The following is a 22,289-nucleotide window of genomic DNA, read 5'->3' as shown; positions in this document are numbered from 1 at the left end:
GGCCCCGCGCTCGCGGCTGGGCCGCGCGGCCGCCCGAGCGGCGGCGGCTGCGGCGGCCGGAGGAGGAGGAGGGCGCGGCGGCGGCGGTGGTGGCAGTAGCGGCGGCGGAACGGCGGCGCCGGGTCCGCGCGGCGTTGCGGGCGGGGCGGGCCGCGTGCCGGTCCGGCGGCGCGGGCCGGGGTCGCCGCGGGCAGCCCGGAGGGGGGCGGAGCAGGAGCTGCGCGAGGCGCCGCGCTCGTGCCCGGGCTGGCCGGTAGGGGCCGTTGCCACCCCCCGCAGGGGGAGGGGGGGCGGAGCCGGGCGCGGCGCGAGGCCGGGGCGCGCGGCGGCGGCGCTTCTCCTCGCCCAGCCGGCGGCGGCCCCCGCGGCGCTGATGGCGGCCGTCCTGTCCCCGCGCCTCTGCGACAGCGACCCCGCCACGCCCGGCAACCAATCCCTGAAGGTGAGCGCGACGGCGGCCGCGGCGCTCGGGGGCCCGGCGGCGGGAGGCCTCGGCCGGCCCCCGCGGGGCGACGCGCTGAGCCCGGGCTCTCCTCGCCGCGGGGCGTGCGCCGGGCTCGGGGGTGGCGCGGCGTCCTGCCGCGGTCGCGGCGAAGTTGTGGCGCGGGGTCCGGGCTGAGCGCCCGTGCGGCCGCCGTCGCTCGTATAAGTGCCGCCCGCGCCGGAGCGCCGCACCCCGCGAAGTTTGGGTCCGGCTGCGAGCGGCCGCGCGGCCACGGCTCGGTGGGCACTTTGGAGGAGGTTTGGGTAGTTCCGGCTGCCAGTTACAAAATAAAGCGTCGTGGCGGAGCTCTCGAAGCTGATTGGCGTACGGAGACTTCGCTCTGTAACTTTAAAGAGCCAACCAACGGGGAAGCGTGCGGGTGTGCTGGGCGTGCTTCTGCGAGGCGGGGAAGGCCTCTTTTGGCTGCTCCTTTCTATTGAACTGTCCCTTTTTTTTTTCTTTAAATCGTCGATGCAGTCCGTGGCTGAGCTGTATCGCGCTTTAGAGTGCGCTGCGAGCGTTTTCGTTTGTTTGCCGAGTTCTTTGCACCGGCCTGCCTCATTTCTCTGCGTGTTTTGTGTCCGTCTGGGAGTGAAACCGAAAGCACAGGAGGAAGCAGAGGCAGCCGTCCCTGCTGCGGTGTGGGTGCTCGTGTCGTGTAAACAGGGCGTTCGGAAAGGGAAGACTCTGAAGCAGAAAGGAGAAACTTGTGCGAGGCCCTTACTGAAAAATGTTTTGAAGTTTCTTATCGGCTTTGCTATAGGAAAGAGTGACTTTAAGAGTTATGTCTTAGTCCAGCAGTTCTAAACTCTAGAGTGCATCAGGGTGCTGTGTGGGAGGAAGGAATAAGCTGTGGGCATTCATTAGTTGTAGCGAAGAGCAATCTAAGTCCCACTTCTGACTGAGGAAGTAAGAGAATCACACAGTCAGCATACCTGAAAAAATAACAATTTCTTGTTTGAGAAACAATTTCTTTTCCCTCACTTATAATCCAAATGGAAATCTGAGATCCAGGTCAAACTACTCAGACCAAAATTCCTTTGTAATGGGACCATATGAAAGCTACATGATTTTTCTGTGCCCAGCAGAAGCTGACCGCCTAATTCAAATCAGCTCAGGGATGACACTAACTTACAAAAAACATATATATATATATATGTATATATCAACAATTACCTGCTTTGCTTGAAAGCTGTTAAAGCAGACATCCAAAATGGTAACATTGTTCTTAGCACAAAGTTAGACACTTGCAGTAGCTCTTCCACTACACAAAGTGTTTCATGATTAAGATCTGCAAGTTAGCAAAATAGCATTGATAAATTACATACAATCTATGGTTTTCTAATTCTTAATATTTCATTGCAAAGATTACTTCAGCATAAGCTATTCAATGCATTTCCAATACAACTGTAACGGTGATAGATTTAAGATCAGAAATTGAGTTTATAAGATTGCATTTCTATTAATAATGTAAAACGACACAGTAAGCACAGTTAAAAAGTCATGGGTGCTTTTTCCTTGCATGGTGACTGGCTCCAGTTTCTCTTCAGTTGTTCTCCACCTGCTCCAAACACTTCAGAAAAGCATAATGTGTATTAATACTTTAATTCAGTAAGAATCAGTATGAGAATTTTGAACATTGTCTGTATTTTATCGTTTTTTGAACTGATATTTATTGTATTAATAATACTTCTATACTAGTCCATAGTTTCTTTTTTAAATCCCTCTGTAAACAAAAAGCTTTTGCTACTCAATCTTTCCATAAACTGTTTGCCAGTTCTTATGCTTCCTGTGTAAACTGTCCTGCCAGTTTTGTGTAGACTGTTATTAAATAGTACTGAGTACTTCAGGTGTATCTAAACTTTATATCGTCTTAGAATGTTTTTGATGTTTTAAATTACCCATTCAGTATTTGAAATTGATTAATATCTATTTTCATTTTTGTTTCAGGATGACACTGAAGAAAATTCCAATGATGGCAGCCAGCCATCCAAAAGACGGCGGATGGGCTCAGGGGACAGTTCTCGGAGCTGTGAGACTTCTAGTCAGGACCTTGGGTAATAGCAGTACTTTGGTATACCAGTAACCAATACTTTTATTGCTGGTCTTACTGTTTCGTTCAATATGCTGAAGCATCAGCTCTTCTCCACTCTTTCATATTCTTTGTTTAACTTTCTGAATTGAGTCATGCTATTGGTCTTTTTCTCCCAGCATTCTTTGATTTCTCCTGGTGTTGTTCTTATGCTCAGATACAGCTATTTTCCTGCTGAAAACCTGATAGAGTACAAGTGGCCACCAGATGAAACAGGGGAGTACTATATGCTTCAGGAGCAAGTTAGTGAATATTTGGGTGTGACTTCCTTTAAAAGAAAGTATCCAGGTATTTGTTTTTTTTAAGTCTTACTTCTAAAACTCTGTCTTCTTACATTTTGAATGTAATCTCTGTGTCTTTTTGACTGCAGAATGGTCCATTTAATTAAAAAATATCATAGCAAAATTAGTTTTGTATGTTGTACTTTTTTGTTTTGTTACTGGCATTTTGGAAATGTATCCTATAGTTTGTTTTCACAGTAATTTAAGACTTTTCAGTCTTGCCACTAGAAAATCTATACAAAAGAATGAGTTGAGTGTTAGATCAGCAGGTGGCTTTTGAAAACTGACCTCAGCTTAATTCTGAAGTATTTTGTTGGTGATTTCTTACTGTAAAGCTGGCTTTATCTTTGTATTCCATTTCCTGTATAGTGCAGACTTGTTGCTTGGAAATAAAATTCTCAAATACTTTAACGTTGTTTATGGGGGATTTTGAGTAATTTTATACACTTCTGTTGCTGTTTTTTTCTTTTGTTTTCTCTGAAGATTTAGAACGACGAGATTTGTCTCACAAGGAGAAACTCTACCTCAGAGAACTAAATGTTATCACAGAGACTCAGTGCACGTTAGGTAAGAGGAAAAAAATTCCTTGTTATGGTATAAAAAATGACACACTGAAAATGTGACTCATTTTGGTAGAGAAGTGAATGACTCACAAATGAAAATGTAAATTCTGACATGAAAACCAGTTTGTATTTTATTTTTAGTTTGTGTAAATCGGCCAAAGGCTATCAATGCTCAGTATTGATTGTTAAAAACAAATTTTGGTTCTGTTCCAATTTCTTAATAAAACCTATGTTGTAAATTAGCTTTTATAACCCTTTCTCACCTTAACAGAAAAAGAACAGCATGATTTTTTAAACTAAAAAGTCTATCTTGTTCAGCTGAGTTAGTAGCGACTCAGCAAACATTAGTGTATTTTATAGAGTTGAGCTTATGTCTTAGGTGTCAGAAGGGTGAATATTAAGCCACTTAAGTGTATATACAACAGAACAGTGTCATGAATGCATTTTATATTGAAGGAACTTCAAGTATTTGTTCTTTCTCTGCTAATATGTGTGATTTGGAGTGTGTTAAAAATTAAAGGATGCCTGTCAGTTTTTTTTTTTCCCCCAGTGTACCCATGGATCTGTGCAGATGTTACACCACTTTATAAATCAACAGTCCTTGGTACACTGCCTTTGTTTCTCTCTTGAAACATCTCTCTGAAGTTTCAAGAGATCTCTCTTGAAAGTTTTACTTTAATATGCAGGATATAACAATATCTAATTTGTACCAGTAGAAGCAAAATGATGTATTCTATCTCAGGTATACAGTAGAGGTATGTGCTGCGTCAACTGTCCCTGTGATAACATATGCCAAATTCTATCCTGTTGTCAACAGAGATTAGTTGTATTGGAAGCTTTTGAAGAGGGGTTCTGAGTGACTTGATAGCTGCAAAATGACACGTTCTGACTTCTGAACTTGAAACAGTTTAATCAGGAATCAGGCATCTGCGTGCAGTTTGCTGCTCTGAATTGACCTCGCAATGGTTCTTTTTTGATTTGTATAGAGAACCTGACCTCATAGTTATATAGTGAGAGGCAGTGAAACTAACCATTCACCACTGCAAGAAACTGAAACAAATGTCATCAGGTCCTGCTTTCAGCAAAGATTCTGCCTCTTAGGGGTTTGGGTTCTGTAGATGTAAGCAAGAGAAGAATCTTTCCTCCTTGGGGAGAAGCAAAGTCTTAATCAGCCTTGAAAGCTAAATGTCATAAGTTCACTCCTATGTGATAGAGGATGAGGCATTGTGCACAGTAGTTTATTGTCTTTAGCTTCTCAAAAACTTCAGTTGATGATTGTGAGATATAAATAACCCACAGTTAGTTTTGCCAGATAGCATCATTATTGCTTTTATCTATTTTAGGTCTAACAGCTTTGCGTAGTGATGAAGTAATTGATCTTATGATTAAAGAATACCCTGCCAAACATGCTGAGTATTCTGTTATACTGCAAGAGAAAGAACGTCAGCGAATAACAGATCATTATAAAGAGTACTCTGTGAGTAAATAGCATATGTGAAGTGAACCAGATCTGTAACATGGAATATATAAAAAAGCGTTCACAAACTGGTAGTGAAATGTGTGTAAGCTAATGAAGTTGTTTTTGTTTCAGCAAATGCAGCAGCAGAACACACAGAAAGTAGAAGCCAGTAAAGTTCCAGAATATATTAAAAAAGCTGCCAAGAAAGCTGCAGAATTCAACAGCAATTTAAACCGAGAGCGAATGGAAGAAAGAAGAGCCTATTTTGATTTACAGACACATGTAGGCAAATTAAATTTTCTTTATCAATGCCAAAAGGTAGCTCCATGTTTTAGTAAGGGTGTTTCTTAGAACCTTTCTAACAATCTTATAATTCAGGGGGCTGATTAATCTCATTACAGAGACATAGGGGCTTTAACCATTTCACACCATGTTTAAAAAGAATAATTTCAAATACATTTAATATAAAACTTTTTTTAACTTCTATCCGTGTAAGCTTTTCCTTTGTTGTCTCTAATCTGCTGGTAACAACATAAAATTCGGAGGATGTTTAGTTTAAGAAGTTTCTGTTGTTATATCTGTGCATGTAAATGGCCAGTTCTTTTTTGGAATGCTTCTAAAATTCTCTCTGAACAATGTATTTATTTAAAAAGTTAGCTGTTTATCTAAAAGAATGCTCAGTATCAAATTTTACGCCCTTATTTTTGTTAGATGTAACATTTTGTGCAAATTATTTCAGTAAGGTATATATTATGGAAAGGTAATATCTTCCTGACAGTGATACGTTACAAACAAGGTGGTGGATAATTCCTTTGACTCATTTCTAAAGAAAGAAGGCTTCTGTAAGATTCTTCTTGACGTATTTTATTATTAATGGGATTTTATAGTGGCACAGTCTGATTTTGGCATTAGATGGTGTTGTTGCTGCCTTCTACCACTATGGACCCTCAATAATAATTAACATCAAAGATGCCTCTCACAAAAGTTCAGGATTACTGCTTTAGACTTAAATCTGTAACACTGTTTTGTGAGTGGGATCTCTTGTCATTTTAATGAATTGAATTTTCCATGGGAGAGCTCAGGTAGCTGTTCTGATTGAGTAGATGGGATAAAACTGGCACATCAAAATATTTGCAGGGAACGGAGGGTAAGGAAAGCTCAAAAGTTTACAAAACAAGAACTTCATTGTTTTGTGTTAAACAACAGATTATCCAGGTGCCTCAAGGAAAATACAAAATCTTGCCTACAGAGAGAACAAAGGTTAGTCCTTATCCAGTGGCTCTCATACCCGGCCAGTTCCAGGAATACTACAAAAGGTATTTTAAAAGCATTGCAACTGCTGTTTCTTTTGCACTGATCTCTACATCTGGCTGGTGGAAAACATTTGAGTATATTTGCAGCAAAGTTTTGAATTACTCTTATGCTTGAAGCAGTTGCTAGTCTAACAAATATGCAGCATGGGGGCTTTTGTCAACATCACGTATATAAATACTTGCTGTGAGATGTCCCCTCTTCTGATGTATTGTGGTGCCTGAAATTTGGCCCGCTCAGATAATCTGGTTAAATCTTGACGTTATCCTGTAGTTATTTTTATTTGCAGTTTTTTCCCCTTCAGCAATCATGAAACTTGATCTGGAATCTACCAACTTATTTTGCTTTGGACCCCAACTCTTTGTGTGCCCTGGGTTAGAACAGATGCTATGTGCTTTTATAAACAAAGTATATGGCTTGTTGGCATGGATTGATTAAAAATCTGTAGACATTCAGGTGACCTTTTATGATTGCATGGGTTTGCAACGTTGCAAATATACTCTTCCTGTGTTCCATGATTATCTGCCTACACAAAGATGAGAAGTACTAAATAGTTTATCATTTGTGGGGATAAATAAGTTTCCTATCTTTTTAGAAGTGCATGTTTACATGTGTTTCCCTGACAAGGAGGGTTGGAGTTATTTACATTTCTTACTCTTTCTCTCTAATTTTCTTGTATATTTTGTGAGTAATATCTATGCATAAAGTGCACAGGCATTCATTTATTTATTTAATAACTTCAGATATTCTCCAGATGAACTTCGTTACTTACCATTAAACACAGCTCTTTACGAACCCCCTTTGGATCCAGAGCTGCCTGCATTAGACAGTGATGGGGATTCAGATGATGCAGAGGAAGGGCGAGGTGACGAGAAACGGAAAACCAAAGGCAATTCGGTGAGACAAATTGAAAGTATTCTTCAACAACAAAAATAATCCTTTCTCTTTGCCTTTTTCAGTTTCAGTAATTTCCTGTTAGAATCTTTTAACGTTTGTAAATGGAAGTAGAATTGCAAACTCAAAATTTCCATCTTTTTAGTACTTCTCTATTTTGTAACGTTTCTCTTCAACTTTCCGTTTTGCTCTGTTTTTAAAGTAAGTCAAACAAACCTCTGGAATGCCAGGCCCTTTTTTTCTTCTTTTTAAATAAGTTTTGAAGAACCTTCCTTCTTTACAGCCTTTTCCTCAAGTGACAAGTCTGGCTGCTAGCATTTCTGAGAGGAGTGAATTTTAGTTCAGTTCGCAGCATATTTTGCTATTTAAGTTTCATAGAATGTATCCTATCACTAAAGGAAAGGACTTAATAGCCTTGTTTACTGTGTTTTCCTATGAAGTAGAAGCAGGAAGTATTCAGTACAGAAACAGTTACTTTATTGCTGCATCTTAAAGAAAAGTTTGAAAGCAGTTTTGTTGTTGTTTTATGATAAATCTTTAATAGGTGTGTATGTTCTCTTTACTTATGCAAACTTCAAATTAACTGTTACTGGAATATAAGCAAAAGTTTCACATACCTGCCTTGGTAGTGTTTGTTGATACTCAGGAACAGTTGTGCTTCAGATGAGCTGTCCAGGTACAACTAAATCGTTGGTATTGGTGTTGTTGGTGTATTGGTGCTGACCATTTTCTGAAAATTGAGCCCTAATTCTGAGAAAAACAGAATATAAAATTGCAGATGCACTTAACAATTTCTAGTTCAACTGACTAAAATGTTAGATAGTGGGTAATTGATAGAGGGTAAAAAAAATTGTAAAATTTCTCCATATTGTTAAATATTTACAAAATACTCATAACTAAAGAAGAATGGAAGGGGTCAGCTTGTAGAATGATAGTGTTAATATGCCCTTTTTGCTTATATTTTGGGGAAAGAAAATGTAAGCTTAGAATGTTAAATTTCAACACAAAAATTTGGTCTAATCATACTCCAGGTTGTGGGTTTTTTTGTTTGTTTATTTGTTTTAATAGTTGGTCTTTAATCACCTCTTTGTAGTTCCCATGTCTGCTGGCTTCCATTTTTATTAATGGCAAAGTGTTTGCACTGAGCAGGTTATCCTTTCATTTTCCACAGAAGTTCAGATGGTTTTTTAATGAGAGCACACAAAAAGGAAAATGTGCTTCTGTGGGAAAGGTGTAGGGAATATTTGAAAAGAGATTCTTATGAAGTGAGTTTGGTGTTGGAAGGTAATGTTTGGGCAAAATATCTGTTGAATACAAAGGTAGACAGTTCTCAAGCCTCTTTTCCTGAGCTGCCTACCATTCTACCTGTTGAGTCCTATAATATGCTTTTTCCTTTTATCCCCTCCCTGTCGTTGGAGTCAGGTAGCAGTTTTCTTGGTCTGTAGTGTTTTAATGGGCTTGTCCTAAATAACCCTGCCATAATTTAAAAAAAAAATAAATAAAAACACCCAACAGCTGTGAAACATACAATTTCTTTTTACCATGTAGTTAGCTTTGCTTTTCTGTTACGCTCCTCCTTTTGTTCTGTGTCTGTTTAGTCTGTTTTGATTTTAGGTTCTGGGCATATATAGGCAGATTACAGATGCCTGTTACTGTAGGGCACCATTGTTACATGGCCTTTCAATTTTTAGTGCAAGAAATGTGATTGATTGTATTATTTTCTGCTGGATCTTTTTGGAGGCTTTTATTAACACTTCTCTGAGAAAAATCTTGTGCTGCTGCTCTCAGTTATGCTTATGTTGGTTTCTCACTTTCTTTGAACCTCTTCCCCTTTTTCTCACCTTCCCATTCCTCACAAAATTATTTAACTGCAGCATAAAATTTATGTTTGGTTCTGTATTAAATGTTGAAGCATGTTTTGCCTTTGGCATTCTTCTGCTGCAATCCACATGAAATATTTAGGGTGCTCCTGGTGAAAATGAGAGATGAGGGTAGCAGAAAAAACCTTTGCATATTAAATTTGAATTAGTGCTGTTTGTTAATACACTTTAATTGCATGGCCAGGGCACTTTTAACTTTTTGCTGGCCCTCTGTTACATAAATATCTTGCATACAGTTGATTTCTTGCTGACTGTCAAAGGAAAATGGTTCAAAGAACTAGTGTATCCCACTATGCTATCAAGATAACTGAAAAAGCATTACTGTTATTGCTGATGCCAGTCTTTTAGCATGAAAACAAATAGATAAGGGTTACAAGAAAAGATGTTTTATTTTGTTGTACCCCACACTTTTGTAGAAGGAAAGATGTCCTTCTTTTACCTAAGTCGGCTCTAAGGGGCATACAAAAGACTGTCTATCCAAAAAAGTAAAAAATATAGCTATGGTATTTTCATTGTAGGACAATTCGTCTGGCAATGTATCTGAAGGTGATTGCGCCACAGACAACCAGGAAGATTCTTTTCAGGGAAGACAAAAAACGAGAGACAAAAGTGCTACTCCAAGAAAAGATGGTTCCAAACGTTCTGTATTATCCAAATCAGTTCCTGGGTACAAGGTAGAAGAAAAAAGCCCCTGACTGAACATCTTTACTGACCAGCCTCTCCCTGAAATACTTGTATTTCAGTATTATGGAACTTCTGCTTGCTGTACTTCACTAGCTGCTCTCCTGTTGTGTGCTCCATCTGTTTGCTTCCTTACTTCCTTTTTGCTTTTATTTCACATGGGCCTCTCCTGTACTCTAGCTATTCAGCAGCCTCTGTTTCTGTTCACTTCTCTGATTCCTAGGCAGCTACATTAGAAAAATCCATTGTGGACTGGTCGTTGGAACTCTACATCTTTCTGTCTGCCTTGACTTTGACATGCCAGTCAGAATTAGTTGCCAGTTCAAAACTAGCACTTGGTATCCGTTATTTTTTGTACTGTTTAGTACATACCTAGAGATCAGCGCTGTAAAGTGCAGCGATGTGGCTGAACATGTTGTTATAATGTTCGTTTTAAATAGTCTTTCATCTTGAGATGTTACGATGTATAGGATGAAAGGCAAGAAGCTTGCAACAATTGTACAGGCAACACTACATAACCACTTTAACACTATATGGAAAAGAACATTTTATGTAGTTCATACTATGTAGAAAAGTTTGTAGGCAATATGCTTTTATCTGACTCATTAGGATGTTAATACATTTGAGCTATGAAGCAGTGATTGCCAAACCTAAGACACAAATTATCAGTATTACTGTAGAATAATTTAAAAAAAATGAGATGGTAAGAAGATTGATAAAAATACTTTTCAGAAGAAACAGAAATCGACGTGTGTTATCATTATTTTTTTCTGCTTAACAAGAAGTGTTTTGAATATAACTGAACACTTCTAAAACATGTTGTCCAATCCTGTTCCACTGAAAAGAATGAGAATTATCCTTTGACATACAGGAACAGGAATAGGCCTATAGAGAAGAAAAGCATTAAATTAACATAAGGTTTATAGAACAAACAGGAGCGCATGTTAAGTGAGGTTATGAAAAAGAAAACTGTCAGTGGCAAGATCATGCATATCAAGAAACTTTCTCAGCAAGTGTGTTGTTGATGGTTTGCATTCTGTATTCAAAACTGTTTCTGATCTATAGGCACCAAGTTAACAATAAATAAGCTATAAACCAAGAAGCTAATATACAGCAAGAATTGGACAGCTTTGATAAATTTTCTCTGCATACAGTAACTTTAAAAATTCATAACAGGTGTGAAGCTTCGATTGTGTTTTGTCTTTCATCAACTTAAATATGCAAACTATGGAGATTTAGACTGTGGTACCATAAGTTTATTTTTTATATGTAACTTCGCAAATTGTTGTAGACTCAGAATGCATACCTACGTTCCCATGAACATGAAATCCTATGATGGCACTTGACATTCTTTTAGCTTTGTTTACCTTGACATTAGTGATTGTGTGCCACTGGTTTACATAAAGAAGTTTCACTGAACTTTGAGATTTCTGAGTATTTGATTTAGTTTAATCTATGCATGGCCTTTTGAATGCACAGAGAAAATAATTTTAAACAACAGAACTTTAAAAAAAGTTACATTGGTGGTATACAGCATTGCATTTCGGAAATGGATTCCCATAGCAATTATGGGTTCAAAATCACCAGCTGCATGAGTAACAATCTGTTACTGGAAATTCACAGTGCCACATCTTTGCAGTGGCAGCTGTATCCTGCCTGCATCAGCCCTCAGCTTGTTGATAGGTCAAGGTGGTGATGTTGTGTTGGGAGGACTGGCTTTCTTGTTCATGGGAGTGTTTAAATGCTTTCAGTAAACTCGATTATATGAGACACTTTAGCTGGTAAGACAGAAAGACTTGTTTGTTAATCAGTTAAAAACACCAGATAATTATATACCACACGTGCCTGAATGTTAAGGCACTTTGAGCTGAAGACATAACTGATTTAAAATGTTGTCCCTGTGAATTCTAAAACTTTGTAATACCTTTGTTCTGTATCATTCTCTAATATTGACTATTTTTGTAGGACAGTAAATTTGGTTACTTGTGGTTTAATTGAAGGATAATTGCTACAGCATCAGAATGCAAATGTATAGTTATAGAAACACATTGTGAGTATTACAGGACTTACACATTTCCATGGAGTTAAATTTTAAGTAAAAGAAATAATGTATTTTGTATGGAGGCATTCTTACTGTCAGTTCTTAGACAAAGAAGGGTTAGAATGTGTTAGATGTTTTGTCATGTTACAAGTAGCAAGTCTCTGTTGCTGCAGGACTGGCTATTGCAATTGCGCACACAGGGTATTGTTGAAAGTAAAGGTTTGGTTTTTTTTTTGTTTTTTTTTTTTGTTTTTTTGTTTGCACACAAAACTGAAACGTATTGAGAAACTATATTTTACAACACTTCTATTTCGGGTCTATATATATGCAAGTGGAATGCTTTGTGTTCAGAATATGACCTTGCAAAAATGGCATCATTGGAATGCTGACTTTGAGAGCTGCAGCACAGCAGCATGGAGATTAAAACTAGCAGAGCAATCATCTATGTGACCTGCATTCTTTTCCTCCCCCTTCCTTACCCCGATTAGATGAATATGTACAAAGCAAAATATAATCGATGGGATATTGTGACTTCCCATTTGGATTTGATAACACTTCCCTCATAGTGTTTCTAAAAGCCATTTATGATAACAGAACTTGAATTGTTAAAAAATGTGAAATCTTTCTTTTTTTTTTTCCCTTTTTTATTAAAAAAAAAAAAAAAGAAAAAAATTACTTCCATACTGTTGGAACTGTATTATTAATAGGCTGTGATTCCCATCCTACCCACCCCCTAAATGCACGATTTCTAATAAACACAATTTAGTGAAGTAAGTGTAGATGGAAGCAGTTTTAATTAATGCACCTGTATCAGTGTCTGACCTTAGAAATATATAGAGCAGAGTGTTAATGCACGTACCCTGATGCAAGAACAGTGACCAGAAAGTAGCTCACTTTAGTTTTGATGGAGTACAAGGGAGTATGCTGCTGAATATTAAAGGCAGTGAGATACAAATTTGTAACAAACTAGAAGTCTGATTAGAGAAGTGCACTTGCTATTCTAGAAAGGCTTGATTTACTTAGAAAATAGATAAAAACACAACCACAATATAAATTAGAATGTAGGCCGAACAACAGAAGGGTAGATGCTACAACACTGACAAAGTTTAAGTGTGTGCCACTTTTGTTGAGAGGAGGAGGATATAAAGGTATACATGTAGGACACATAGATTAGTTAACAGTAAGAGACTTTATGTGTGTTTTTTGCTTCCATTATATTTATTACTTTGTAGAGACTTTTGTGAATGTTAGACTTCTTTTATTGTTTTATTATATTTATGTATAAAACAGGTTGACTATGCTTTTTTAAAATAAATAAGCAAAAAAAGTCTGTATGAATGCCTCTGTCATCTTTTGTAGGAAGTTACCAGTGAAGAGCTGGTATGGTGTTTTTTGTTTTTTTTTTTAAATAAAACTGTTTAGACCAGTCAACATCAGAGACAGTAACTGTGTTTTTACTTAAACAGATGGAACACTTCATAAATCCTTAAGCAATGTGTCCTGACTACTTAAATATGAGTTCAGATTATTATTTTTTTAACTAGATATAGGTACTAGCATAAAAACTGGCACGGGCAATAGACGCACTTAACTGTAAGTTGCATTACAAAAGATCTGTTTTTTGTTTGTTGTTTTTAAATATATACTTTTTTTTCTTTTTCTTTTTCTTTTTTTTTTTTTTAAATTAAACTTCATTCTTCTCCCCACAAATGGTTGGTACTTGACTGGGACTGTTCTTGCTTACTGACGAGCCATTTGGTTCCACAGAAAATGGAATATGCCTTGAATTCCCTCTAGTTGCTGTGCCTTTGCAGCAGCATTTCTTTTCAAAACTCTGGCAATAGTCATTAAAATCAGTGAGGACTATTGAAATTAGTGAGAAATTGGGTTTGAAATTATTAAGCAGTAGTCAAAACTCAACAATGTACTGAAATGTGTTTGAAGTTCATAATGTTTGGGTTGTTCCTTGGTCCTCATGAAGATGTTTCTGAAAAAAGTGATGCCTTGTATCTTTTTTGATCATCATTGAGTTAGAACTCTGTTGGTTTGTCTTTTTGTTTTGGACACAGAATTAATCCACAAACGTTGCTCAATTTAACAGGCTCCTATTTCTCTCTTACCTTCTAAATGCATCTCATGCACTCAAATAGGCTCCAGATGATCTCTTAGAAATATTATGAAACTATAATTAGGTACAATGGTGTGTATTTCTTACTGCTGTTATGACTGGACACAATAAGGAAGGGTAGCAGTATATAGTACAGTTAACCAGGTACTTTAAAACTAACAATACAAAAATCTAGTTTATTGCTTTTGTAACTAAATTTCTATATTTAGAGAGTCAATGCAAAGGGGAAATTGTATTTAATTTATTCCACATGGAAAATCTGCATGGCCATTCATAAGTATTCTATTTTGGTGAAAAAAAAAAAGTACAAAATCCCTGAAATTTTTAATGTTACATCATGTAATTTACATGTAGAAGATTGTTAGCTGATGAATTCAGGGGAAGACACTGCTACATGCTCTACTCCAGCTGAACTTACACCATGCTCACTACAGGTGTGCCAAGTGCAAAATTGTACATAGTTCATCAAAGATTGAAACATCACTCATTGTCAGTTATTGTCCTATGTACTGAGGTTCACACAGCAGATAAATCATTAATTTTTAGAGTTAAGGAGATACGTTTCCTGTTAAATCTGTGAATTCTTCTGGAATGAATTTATAGTCCTCTTCTACCCTTCCAGCCAAAGGTCATTCCAAATGCTATATGTGGAATTTGTCTGAAGGGTAAGGAGTCCAACAAGAAAGGAAAAGCTGAAGCTCTTATACATTGCTCCCAGTGTGACAACAGTGGTAAGTATCTGTATGCACTAACTGGATTCCTAAGAGAGTATCTCTGACAGATTTTTGGTGGAAGTATTTGTACTTGTGTGCGACAGTTCTCTTGCCTGTTCTCTCCTTCATTAAAGCTTCCTATCTAATGTTACATGTACTGACACGTTCAGTGCACTATCAGATCTCACCAGGAGGTGAGCTCAGCTTCAGCTTCTGTAAAAGCAGTCTAAATAATTTTACATTTCATTTCAGACATAGTAATAATATTGGTTTTAATCTAGGCCACCCTTCTTGCCTTGATATGACCCCGGAGCTTGTTGCTATGATTAAGACTTACCCTTGGCAATGTATGGAGTGTAAAACATGCATTATGTGTGGGCAGCCTCACCATGAAGAAGAAATGATGTTCTGTGATGTATGTGACCGTGGTTATCACACTTTTTGTGTGGGGCTTGACGCTATTCCCTCAGGTAATAAAGATTTAATTGTTCTCTTCCCACCTCCTCTGAGTCCTGGGGATTCTGTCAGAATAGATGTGTTGCTTTTTGAAAGAAGTTTAAAAGCAGTGTGAAGGGTAAGAATGAACAATAGTGTTGGAAAGCATCCAGCAGGGTCCCATTTTTTCATAAGCTTTATTTCTGTATATTTACTTGTGCACAGTTTAACCTGGCAGTTCCTCAATAGGAAATATAATTGGCTTTTACAACAAAATCCAGACCCACTTGGAGCTATTTTGTTTTAAATATACATTTCTACAGAATACTGAGAATAATCATCTCTTTTCTTAAACCTGTAAAAACACCTGTACTGCTGCATATTGCTGGAATACAGCTTTCACATTAATGAAGTGTGCTATTATTTTAATTTCTAAATTAAAAAGTATGCTTAATATAGTATTTGTAAACACCTTTTTTAAACACCTTTCCTTGCCCTTTTTATTCTCAGATGTCATATCTGGAAGTGAGGTACCTAAATTTCAGACAGCTTATACCTTTGAATCACCTGCTCATTGGTATCTCCTGGCCAACTCAAGGCTGTGTAAAGAAAACTTCAGTGGCAAACTGGTAGCAGCACTGCTTTTCACATGATACTAAATCCATGCTATGTTTGTGATGACGTATTCAGCGACAGTATTCCCTGTAACTACTACCTCAAATATATATTCCCATTTGGGAAAGCACTAGAGCTTGCTCTCACGTCAGTCTGGGTTCTGTGGCTGATTCAGCTTTCATTCTGACTTAAGGAGAGAATCTGAGCAAAATAGATAATATTCCTACAAAACTTTAAAATGAGCAAAGCAGCTTTTGAGATTCCAGCTGTTGTAATATAAATAGTTAATATTCCTGCTCTTTGCTCAAGCTGTTACTGTTCCCTCCATTAACAGGTTTTAGTACAAGGTCTGGTGTTGAGCCCCTGCCAGCACTTTAATCTGTGCTGCCCAACTGCACTGAAATAACTCACATTAGTTTGGGAAACAAGCCCTCCTAGCCTGTGGCACAATAGCAACATTCTTCAACTGCCATCATTCTTTTCTGCTGTAACCACCCATAACCTTGAACTGCGGTCATTCATATGAAAATCCAACTTGTAACCTTGTAGTTTGTCATTTCTTTTCTAAGAACCACTGCCTTAGCAGCGCTGGCCCTTCTTGAGATCCGCAAGTGTTAAAGTAACCAACTGTTACATGCAGAGAGTTTGCAAGGGATGGTGAATTGTACATGCTGCTTTCTGTACCTTTTAGAAAAGATACTTAACATTTTAAAGAAGAGCTGGTTTTATACATTAAACAAAGTGCTACAAATTGCTGAGAACCTATTGAAATGGTGAAAGGTGCATAACTAGATGAGTGAATACAAAAAAGGTAGTTTCCCATTAATTGATAACTTTCTTTTCATAGGTCGCTGGATTTGTGATTGTTGTCAGAAAGACCCTCCCATCCCCAGAAGAGGAGGAAGAAGGGGGAAAAACAGCAAGGAAGGCTAAACTCCCCTAAAAAACCTTGCTGTTTCAAAATTTAACTGCACAAATTGAAGTGATACTTTGGTGCTATTTAGCCAACCACTTTTAAGAGGAACAATACCACTGCGTTTTTCTTTTTATCAAATAAACTTTTAATTTTGGCTATATAACCATTTTTTGTGAGACAAGTCTCTAATCACGTCCTGTCAGCTATCTAGACAAAAAAGTCAAATTCCTGTTCGAAAAGAAAAAGCTTTATATAATGAAATTTAAATGGTACATGCACCATTTGTATAAAATTATAGTACCATGCTTATTTATTTCAGTGTACTCATCTGTAAGCTCTGTGAAAAGAAAATTACAGAGCAATTTAAATACATACTATTTGCATAGCAATTAATTTGAAAGACTCAAACAAGGCAAAAAGTACTCCTGGAAAAGACTAACTTTGAGGGAAAAAGTGAACACAATCTGACTTTCTTACAATATTCTGAAAATTCCTTTCAGCAAAAATTTTCTTTGCAAACTATTGAATTATTGATATAAATTTACAGGGAAAAAAAAGGGACTGTAAACATTAAAAAAAAAAAAAAAATCAATCTCAAAAAGCTATAGAAGGGAGATGTAAGAAAATACCTCTCAGGCTTAAGGTACTATATACTGCATTGCTTTTAATGAAGAATGAGAATGTTCTACTGACAAGTAACAACAGCTGAAGGCTTTCCCTCCCTACTGTAACATTGAAGTAACATGCACTTGATTCAGGTCATGGATTTACAGAGGTGGTGAGTGACTGGACAGGCCTCTGCTTACAGATGACTGATGTACAGCACAAGCAGTCAAATTATAGCCCCTCTATCCCCTTATTCGGCTGTTTTTTTCTTCCTTCACCCTACATCCCTCAACTTCAGTACGCTTCAAAGCCATTGCTTGTTAGTTAAACTGAAGGTAACCTGTCAGAAGAGCAGGATTTATTTTTAAATATGCTCCAAATTGAGGGCGCACTACAGAGCAGCAGTTTGTATTTCAGTCTTTATCAAGAAACTAATGACAGAAAATCATTAAGAGTTAATTTTTCCTAAGCACCTGTTTAGGGATCCCCAGCTCTACATTCATTTTTAAGCCCTGATCTCTGAAGAATACTGCAAATAGCACAGTTGCTGCTCCTTTTACTTTTAGGGGAAAAAAAACTTACAATATAAAATTAAATATGGCTTTTTTCCTCCCCACCACTTTCCTTCTGATTTACGAAAATCAAACTGAATACTTCTTCAGGAAACAATAAAGAGTATTAAATATTATAGAAAGTTATTCATGTTCAATTTCACAAACTGAAATGTGATTTAGTCCATCACGTATCAATTTAAAAAAGAATTTCAAGTATTAACTTCAAGATTCCAATAAGTATAGTCCAGAAAACAGACTCTTCATCCTGAGATTCATCTTCTGTAGAGTGCGAGTATTTCTGGCTTGCCTCCATCTCCTCTGGATTGTAGGAAGCCTCGCCAAATGGATACTGTACGACTGTTCGATCATAGTAGACTTTCATTTCAAACTCACTCTCCTGGTGGGAGGGATGCCCATAAATCCCTATTCCCACTGGTCGGCGGAAGTGTGCTGGTACGTGGACAACGTCTTGGCCACAAGTAACAGACTGTAACTCGTACTCGTCAAAGCTGGGGTGAAGAGTCATATCGGATACATACAAATCCGCATCACCTTTTAAACTCTGCATCTGAAGTACTATCTTTCCCTCATGATTTAGTCTCAAGTAGCTGTAGTTTCCTGCTCCAATCTGGCCTTGAACAACATGAAGAAGAATCCATTCTTCAGGTACATCCTCTTCCTCAAAGGCATTTACCAAACATAGTACTCGAGCTGCCACAAATACTATCAGGACTCTCCTCCAGTGTGCTGCCATGGCTCTTACGTTTTATTCTGATTCTTCCTATTGTCAAGTCCAGTACTCTGTGAATACAAAACGATTTATAGTTAGTATATTTCATTCCTGGAAGGAATCAGTTCTTGTTCAGACCACATCAAGCAACTTCAATAAAAGCTGGTTATTTACTGAGAAAACACAATGCGCTAAATGACGTGTAGATTATTTCTCTGCCCAAAAGCAGCATATTGTCACTGAAGAAGCGTATGTACTTTCATCAAGTTTTTGTTACTATATGAACGCTCAGCTCTTTACAGCGCTTTTACACGACAGCTCAGGCTGCTGGGGCAGGGCAGAGAGGGAAGGGGCTGTTACACAATCAAGGCTCCCGCACCCTTTCCCTCGTTGCACGCTGCTGCCCAGGCAGCCTCAGCACAACAGCTGCACACAACGCACACAACACACTCTAAACCTTGCCGAAGACTTCCAAAGAATGCAGCTGACCGAATTTAAATGCCAGTCAAGGGTGCTTTAAAGCTTCAGATGGCTTCCATCCCTTCGTGCCTTCCACAAAGACTGTACAATTACCTTAAACATGACAGCTACTACTGAACTGTTGGTAACCTGCTAGCATCAAAACAAACCGCATGACTCCCGCTGAAACGTCACTTAAATCGCACGCGTTTTATAGCTGACAGACGGAGGAACAACAGCACACCAACTTTTCTATAGCTCCCAGCTTACGGTGGCATGGGCCTCAAGGCCCCAGTTCTGCAACGACAGCATACAAGAGAACAGCCCCGCCCTCGTAACCTTCCAAACCAACAAAAACCCCTCTGAACAGCGACAGAAAAATAGCCACCTACCTTTCGCTGTGCAGCTCACCTCCGACCCGCCCCGGGGCTTCGGCGACTGCGAGGCCGAGGCTCCGTAGACGTGCGGCAGGGCAGGGCGGCGCGGAGAGATCCCGCCCCAAGGCGGGCCGGCACACCCCAACAGCAGCGGCAGCACAGAGGCAGCGCGGAGGCCGATTCCGAAGAGCCTCCGGGCCCGGCACCGCCCCTCTCGCTTCGCCGCTCCCCTCGAACCCGGCCCGGACAGCGGCGCGACGAGCGGGCACCGCCTCCCAGCCCCGCCCCGCAACCGCCACTCACCACCGTTGCGGCCGCCGCCGCCGCCGCCGCCGCCGCCGCCTCCCCGCCTCTCCCGCGCACCGCGGCAGGCGGCCCAGGCGGGGCTGCGCGCTAGCCGCAGACTGAGCCCTCTGCTGTCGCGAGAGTTGGGCTGCGCGTGCGGCCGTCGCTCTGGCAACCCGCCCCGCCCACCTGCTCCTGTGTGACTGCGCAACGCGCAGCGGCGCTTGTCCCTCTCGGCGACCCGTCGGCAGCGTCGCGGTTGCCATAGTGACCTCCCACGAGCTCTCTCCCCGCCCGTTGCTCGGCGGCTGGGCGGCTTCGTCCCGATCCCCCGCGCAGTCAGGAGGTCGGGACGCACCCCGAGCCGCCGGCGGTGCCCCGCTGTAGGATGGAAAGCGAGGGCGACAGTTGTTCGTGGGGAAGGAGCGAAGACCCTGAGGTCGTCCGCGAAAAACGTCTGTTTAAGTCCAGGTTGCCGGAGTGCCTCGTCCAGGTGGCGTGCGGACACCAGCACTGCGCCTTCCCGCTGAATCGCAACGAGCTGTGCGTCTGGAATACAGCTGGCAGCCCTGCTGCACAGGTAACAACGCCTCCCGCTGTACTCTGTAGAAAAACGTCAAAAGGGAAGGCATGGAGAAAAAACATGGTGATGAAGCATTAGGTTTCATTTCTATGTGTAGAAGGTGCATTTATTTTGAGCTTTGTTGCTGTGATGAGAATAACTCAAGGGGTTTTGGTGGCCTGAGTCTGGCGGCTGGTGAGTTGCATGCAGCCGCTGGCTCACTGCCTCCCAGAATGAGCGAGAGGATCCATAGGGCAAGAGTGAGAAAGGCTTGTGTGCTGAGATAGAGGCAGCATAATGAGAGAAGGACAGGGGAAGAAAGTGATGCAAAGGTAAGTGCTTCTCGCAAGCACAGTGGTGCCCAGTCACCTTCTGATCAACTCCTCAACATCTTTCATTGCTGAAGATGATGTGTTATGAGGACAGGCTGACAGATCTGGGAGCCTAGTGAAGAGAAGGCTCCGGAGGACCTTATAGCACTTATAGCAGCCTTCAAGTACCCAAAGGAGGCCTACAGGAAAGCTGGGGAGGGATTTCTTAGAAGTGCATGTAGCGGTGGGACAAGAGGAAACGGTTTTAAACTGGAAGAGGCTAGATTTAGACTAGATGTTAGGAAGAAAATCTGTACTGGAACAAGTTGCCCAGTGAGGTTGTGGGTGCCCCCTCCCTGGAAGCATTCAAGGCCAGGCTGAATGGGGCTTTTTGTCTAGTGGGAGGTTTCCCTGTCTGTGTCAGGGGGGTTGGAACTAGATGATCTTAAAGGTTCATATCAATTCAAAACATTCTATGATTATATGATTCTATATCAGGTGGTATGGGAAACTCCTTTCACCAGCTGGGGGCAGCTGCCCTGCTGTATCAGCTCTCTGCTTTCTGCCTGCCCCCAGCCTACTTGCTGGAAGTTGGCACATCAGAATGGCAAAATGAGAAAGCCTTGACACCGCTGGCACTGTTCAGCAATGGTTGAATATTTTGCATTATCTACGTGTGGCCAGATTAGACACAAAACCCAGAACAACACCATATAAGCTGCTACAAGGGAAGTTTACTTCATCCCAGTACAGCTATATTGTAAATTATTAAGTGATTTTGGAACAATGAAAGAAAATGAATTTGAAACAGTTATTTTATTAATTTTTCAAACATTATCCGTGTAATTTTACATTGTTTGTAATTTTAATTTGAAATGACTTATTTTTCCACCTACTTTTGTCAGCCATTATGTTTGTCAGGACATCAGCATGCAATTTCTGCACTGTCTTTTGGAAGTAAAATTAATCCACTTCTAGTCTGCTCAGCTTCCCATGAGCGTGTGATAGTGTGGAATCTTGATGAATGCACAACGAAACTGCGAGACGGTAGAGTATTATTTACATAACATATATATTAGATATATATGCAATAGAAGGCGATCACTCACTGCCACCTATAAGCCTAGCAGTGCTGAACCCGTCTCTCAACAATGACCACCTTAACAAACGACCCTCCAACACCTTCTTCCACTACTACTTTTATAATAAGCTGTAATTTCTGAGTAGAACGCATTAACCTCTCAGATTTCAACGATTCTAAAAGTATTTAGAGATACTAGAGATAGAGATACGAGATACTAAAAGCTTTATTTCCTGGTTGCCCTCCCCCGGTGATGCCAAGCCGTAGCGCAGCCCGACCGCCTTACCGCATCCGAATAACCGGCGCGCTGCCGCGCTGGCAGGGCAGGGAGCTGGCCATGGTGCTGACCCGCAGCTGAGGTTGAGCTGGGCTGAATGGCGGCTGTTGGCAGTTTAAATGGACTGAAATGTATAGGAAGAATGAAAGAGAGCAAGTCATGGCTCACTAGTGCCCCAGTGACACTGTCCTAAACATATTGTTATAGCATTATGATTTAGAGGCTTTATGACCCACTTTTTTGTGTCAATGTTGTGGAAGAGTCAGGTGGCCCATCATTGTTAAAAATGATGTTGATTTGCCTACCATTTAATGTGTAGAAATTCTGTTTTGTACTCTGCCATGGTGAATGTGCAAAGCTACATATTATTAAAAAAAAAAAAAAGCACAAAAAAACACTCGTAAAGAAATGAGAATGTTTTAAATACTTTTATAATGAATGTTATTGTTACACTTTAATCCATGCAAGTGTAACATAGAGTTTCAGGGAATGATTCAGGGAGTGGGCATGAAATTGGTCTAAAAATTCAGGGGAAACAAACATGGAAATTAATT

General features: G+C 40.1%; 3 protein-coding genes across 14 annotated transcripts in view; 2 read left to right on the top strand and 1 right to left on the bottom strand.

Annotated features, from left to right (window-relative positions):
- The first annotated feature begins 312 nt into the window (after positions 1 to 312).
- PHF10 (PHD finger protein 10) lies at positions 313 to 17,846 on the top strand. 4 transcript variants are annotated; one of them, XM_048935951.1, is made up of 12 exons: positions 313 to 442; positions 2,435 to 2,541; positions 2,734 to 2,864; positions 3,341 to 3,424; positions 4,764 to 4,897; positions 5,012 to 5,161; positions 6,086 to 6,195; positions 6,934 to 7,087; positions 9,483 to 9,638; positions 14,437 to 14,545; positions 14,809 to 14,997; positions 16,425 to 16,934. In XM_048935951.1, exons 1-12 carry the CDS (start codon positions 374 to 376, stop codon positions 16,508 to 16,510), a joined length of 1,479 nt encoding a protein of 492 aa, XP_048791908.1. In that variant the 5' UTR covers positions 313 to 373; the 3' UTR covers positions 16,511 to 16,934. The 4 variants fall into 4 exon arrangements, with proteins under 4 accessions (XP_048791908.1, XP_048791910.1, XP_048791907.1 ...); XM_048935953.1 differs by lacking the exon at positions 9,483 to 9,638 and having other exon boundaries at positions 16,425 to 17,846; XM_048935950.1 differs by having other exon boundaries at positions 14,809 to 16,934.
- On the bottom strand, positions 17,059 to 19,560 carry C2H6orf120 (chromosome 2 C6orf120 homolog). The gene is made up of 2 exons (XM_048935954.1): positions 19,235 to 19,560; positions 17,059 to 18,454 (listed from the first exon to the last, which is right to left on the bottom strand). Exon 2 carries the CDS (start codon positions 18,405 to 18,407, stop codon positions 17,850 to 17,852), a length of 558 nt encoding a protein of 185 aa, XP_048791911.1. The 5' UTR covers positions 18,408 to 18,454; positions 19,235 to 19,560; the 3' UTR covers positions 17,059 to 17,849.
- A 238-nt stretch (positions 19,561 to 19,798) lies between these two features.
- WDR27 (WD repeat domain 27) overlaps positions 19,799 to 22,289 on the top strand; it is an 88,535-nt gene continuing 86,044 nt past the window's right edge. For all 9 annotated transcript variants that reach the window (XM_048936840.1, XM_048936842.1, XM_048936841.1 and 6 more), the window contains exons 1-2: positions 19,799 to 20,084; positions 21,283 to 21,424. In XM_048936840.1, coding sequence (XP_048792797.1) covers positions 19,893 to 20,084; positions 21,283 to 21,424 — 334 coding nt within the window. In that variant the 5' untranslated portion in view covers positions 19,799 to 19,892. The remainder of the gene's footprint in view (positions 20,085 to 21,282; positions 21,425 to 22,289) is intronic.

Source organism: Lagopus muta, chromosome 2, assembly GCF_023343835.1.
Source record: "Lagopus muta isolate bLagMut1 chromosome 2, bLagMut1 primary, whole genome shotgun sequence".
In the NCBI taxonomy this organism is placed as follows: domain Eukaryota; kingdom Metazoa; phylum Chordata; class Aves; order Galliformes; family Phasianidae; genus Lagopus; species Lagopus muta.
The sequence above is the reverse complement of the archived record's forward strand: the minus strand, read 5'-3'. Positions and strand labels throughout refer to the sequence as shown.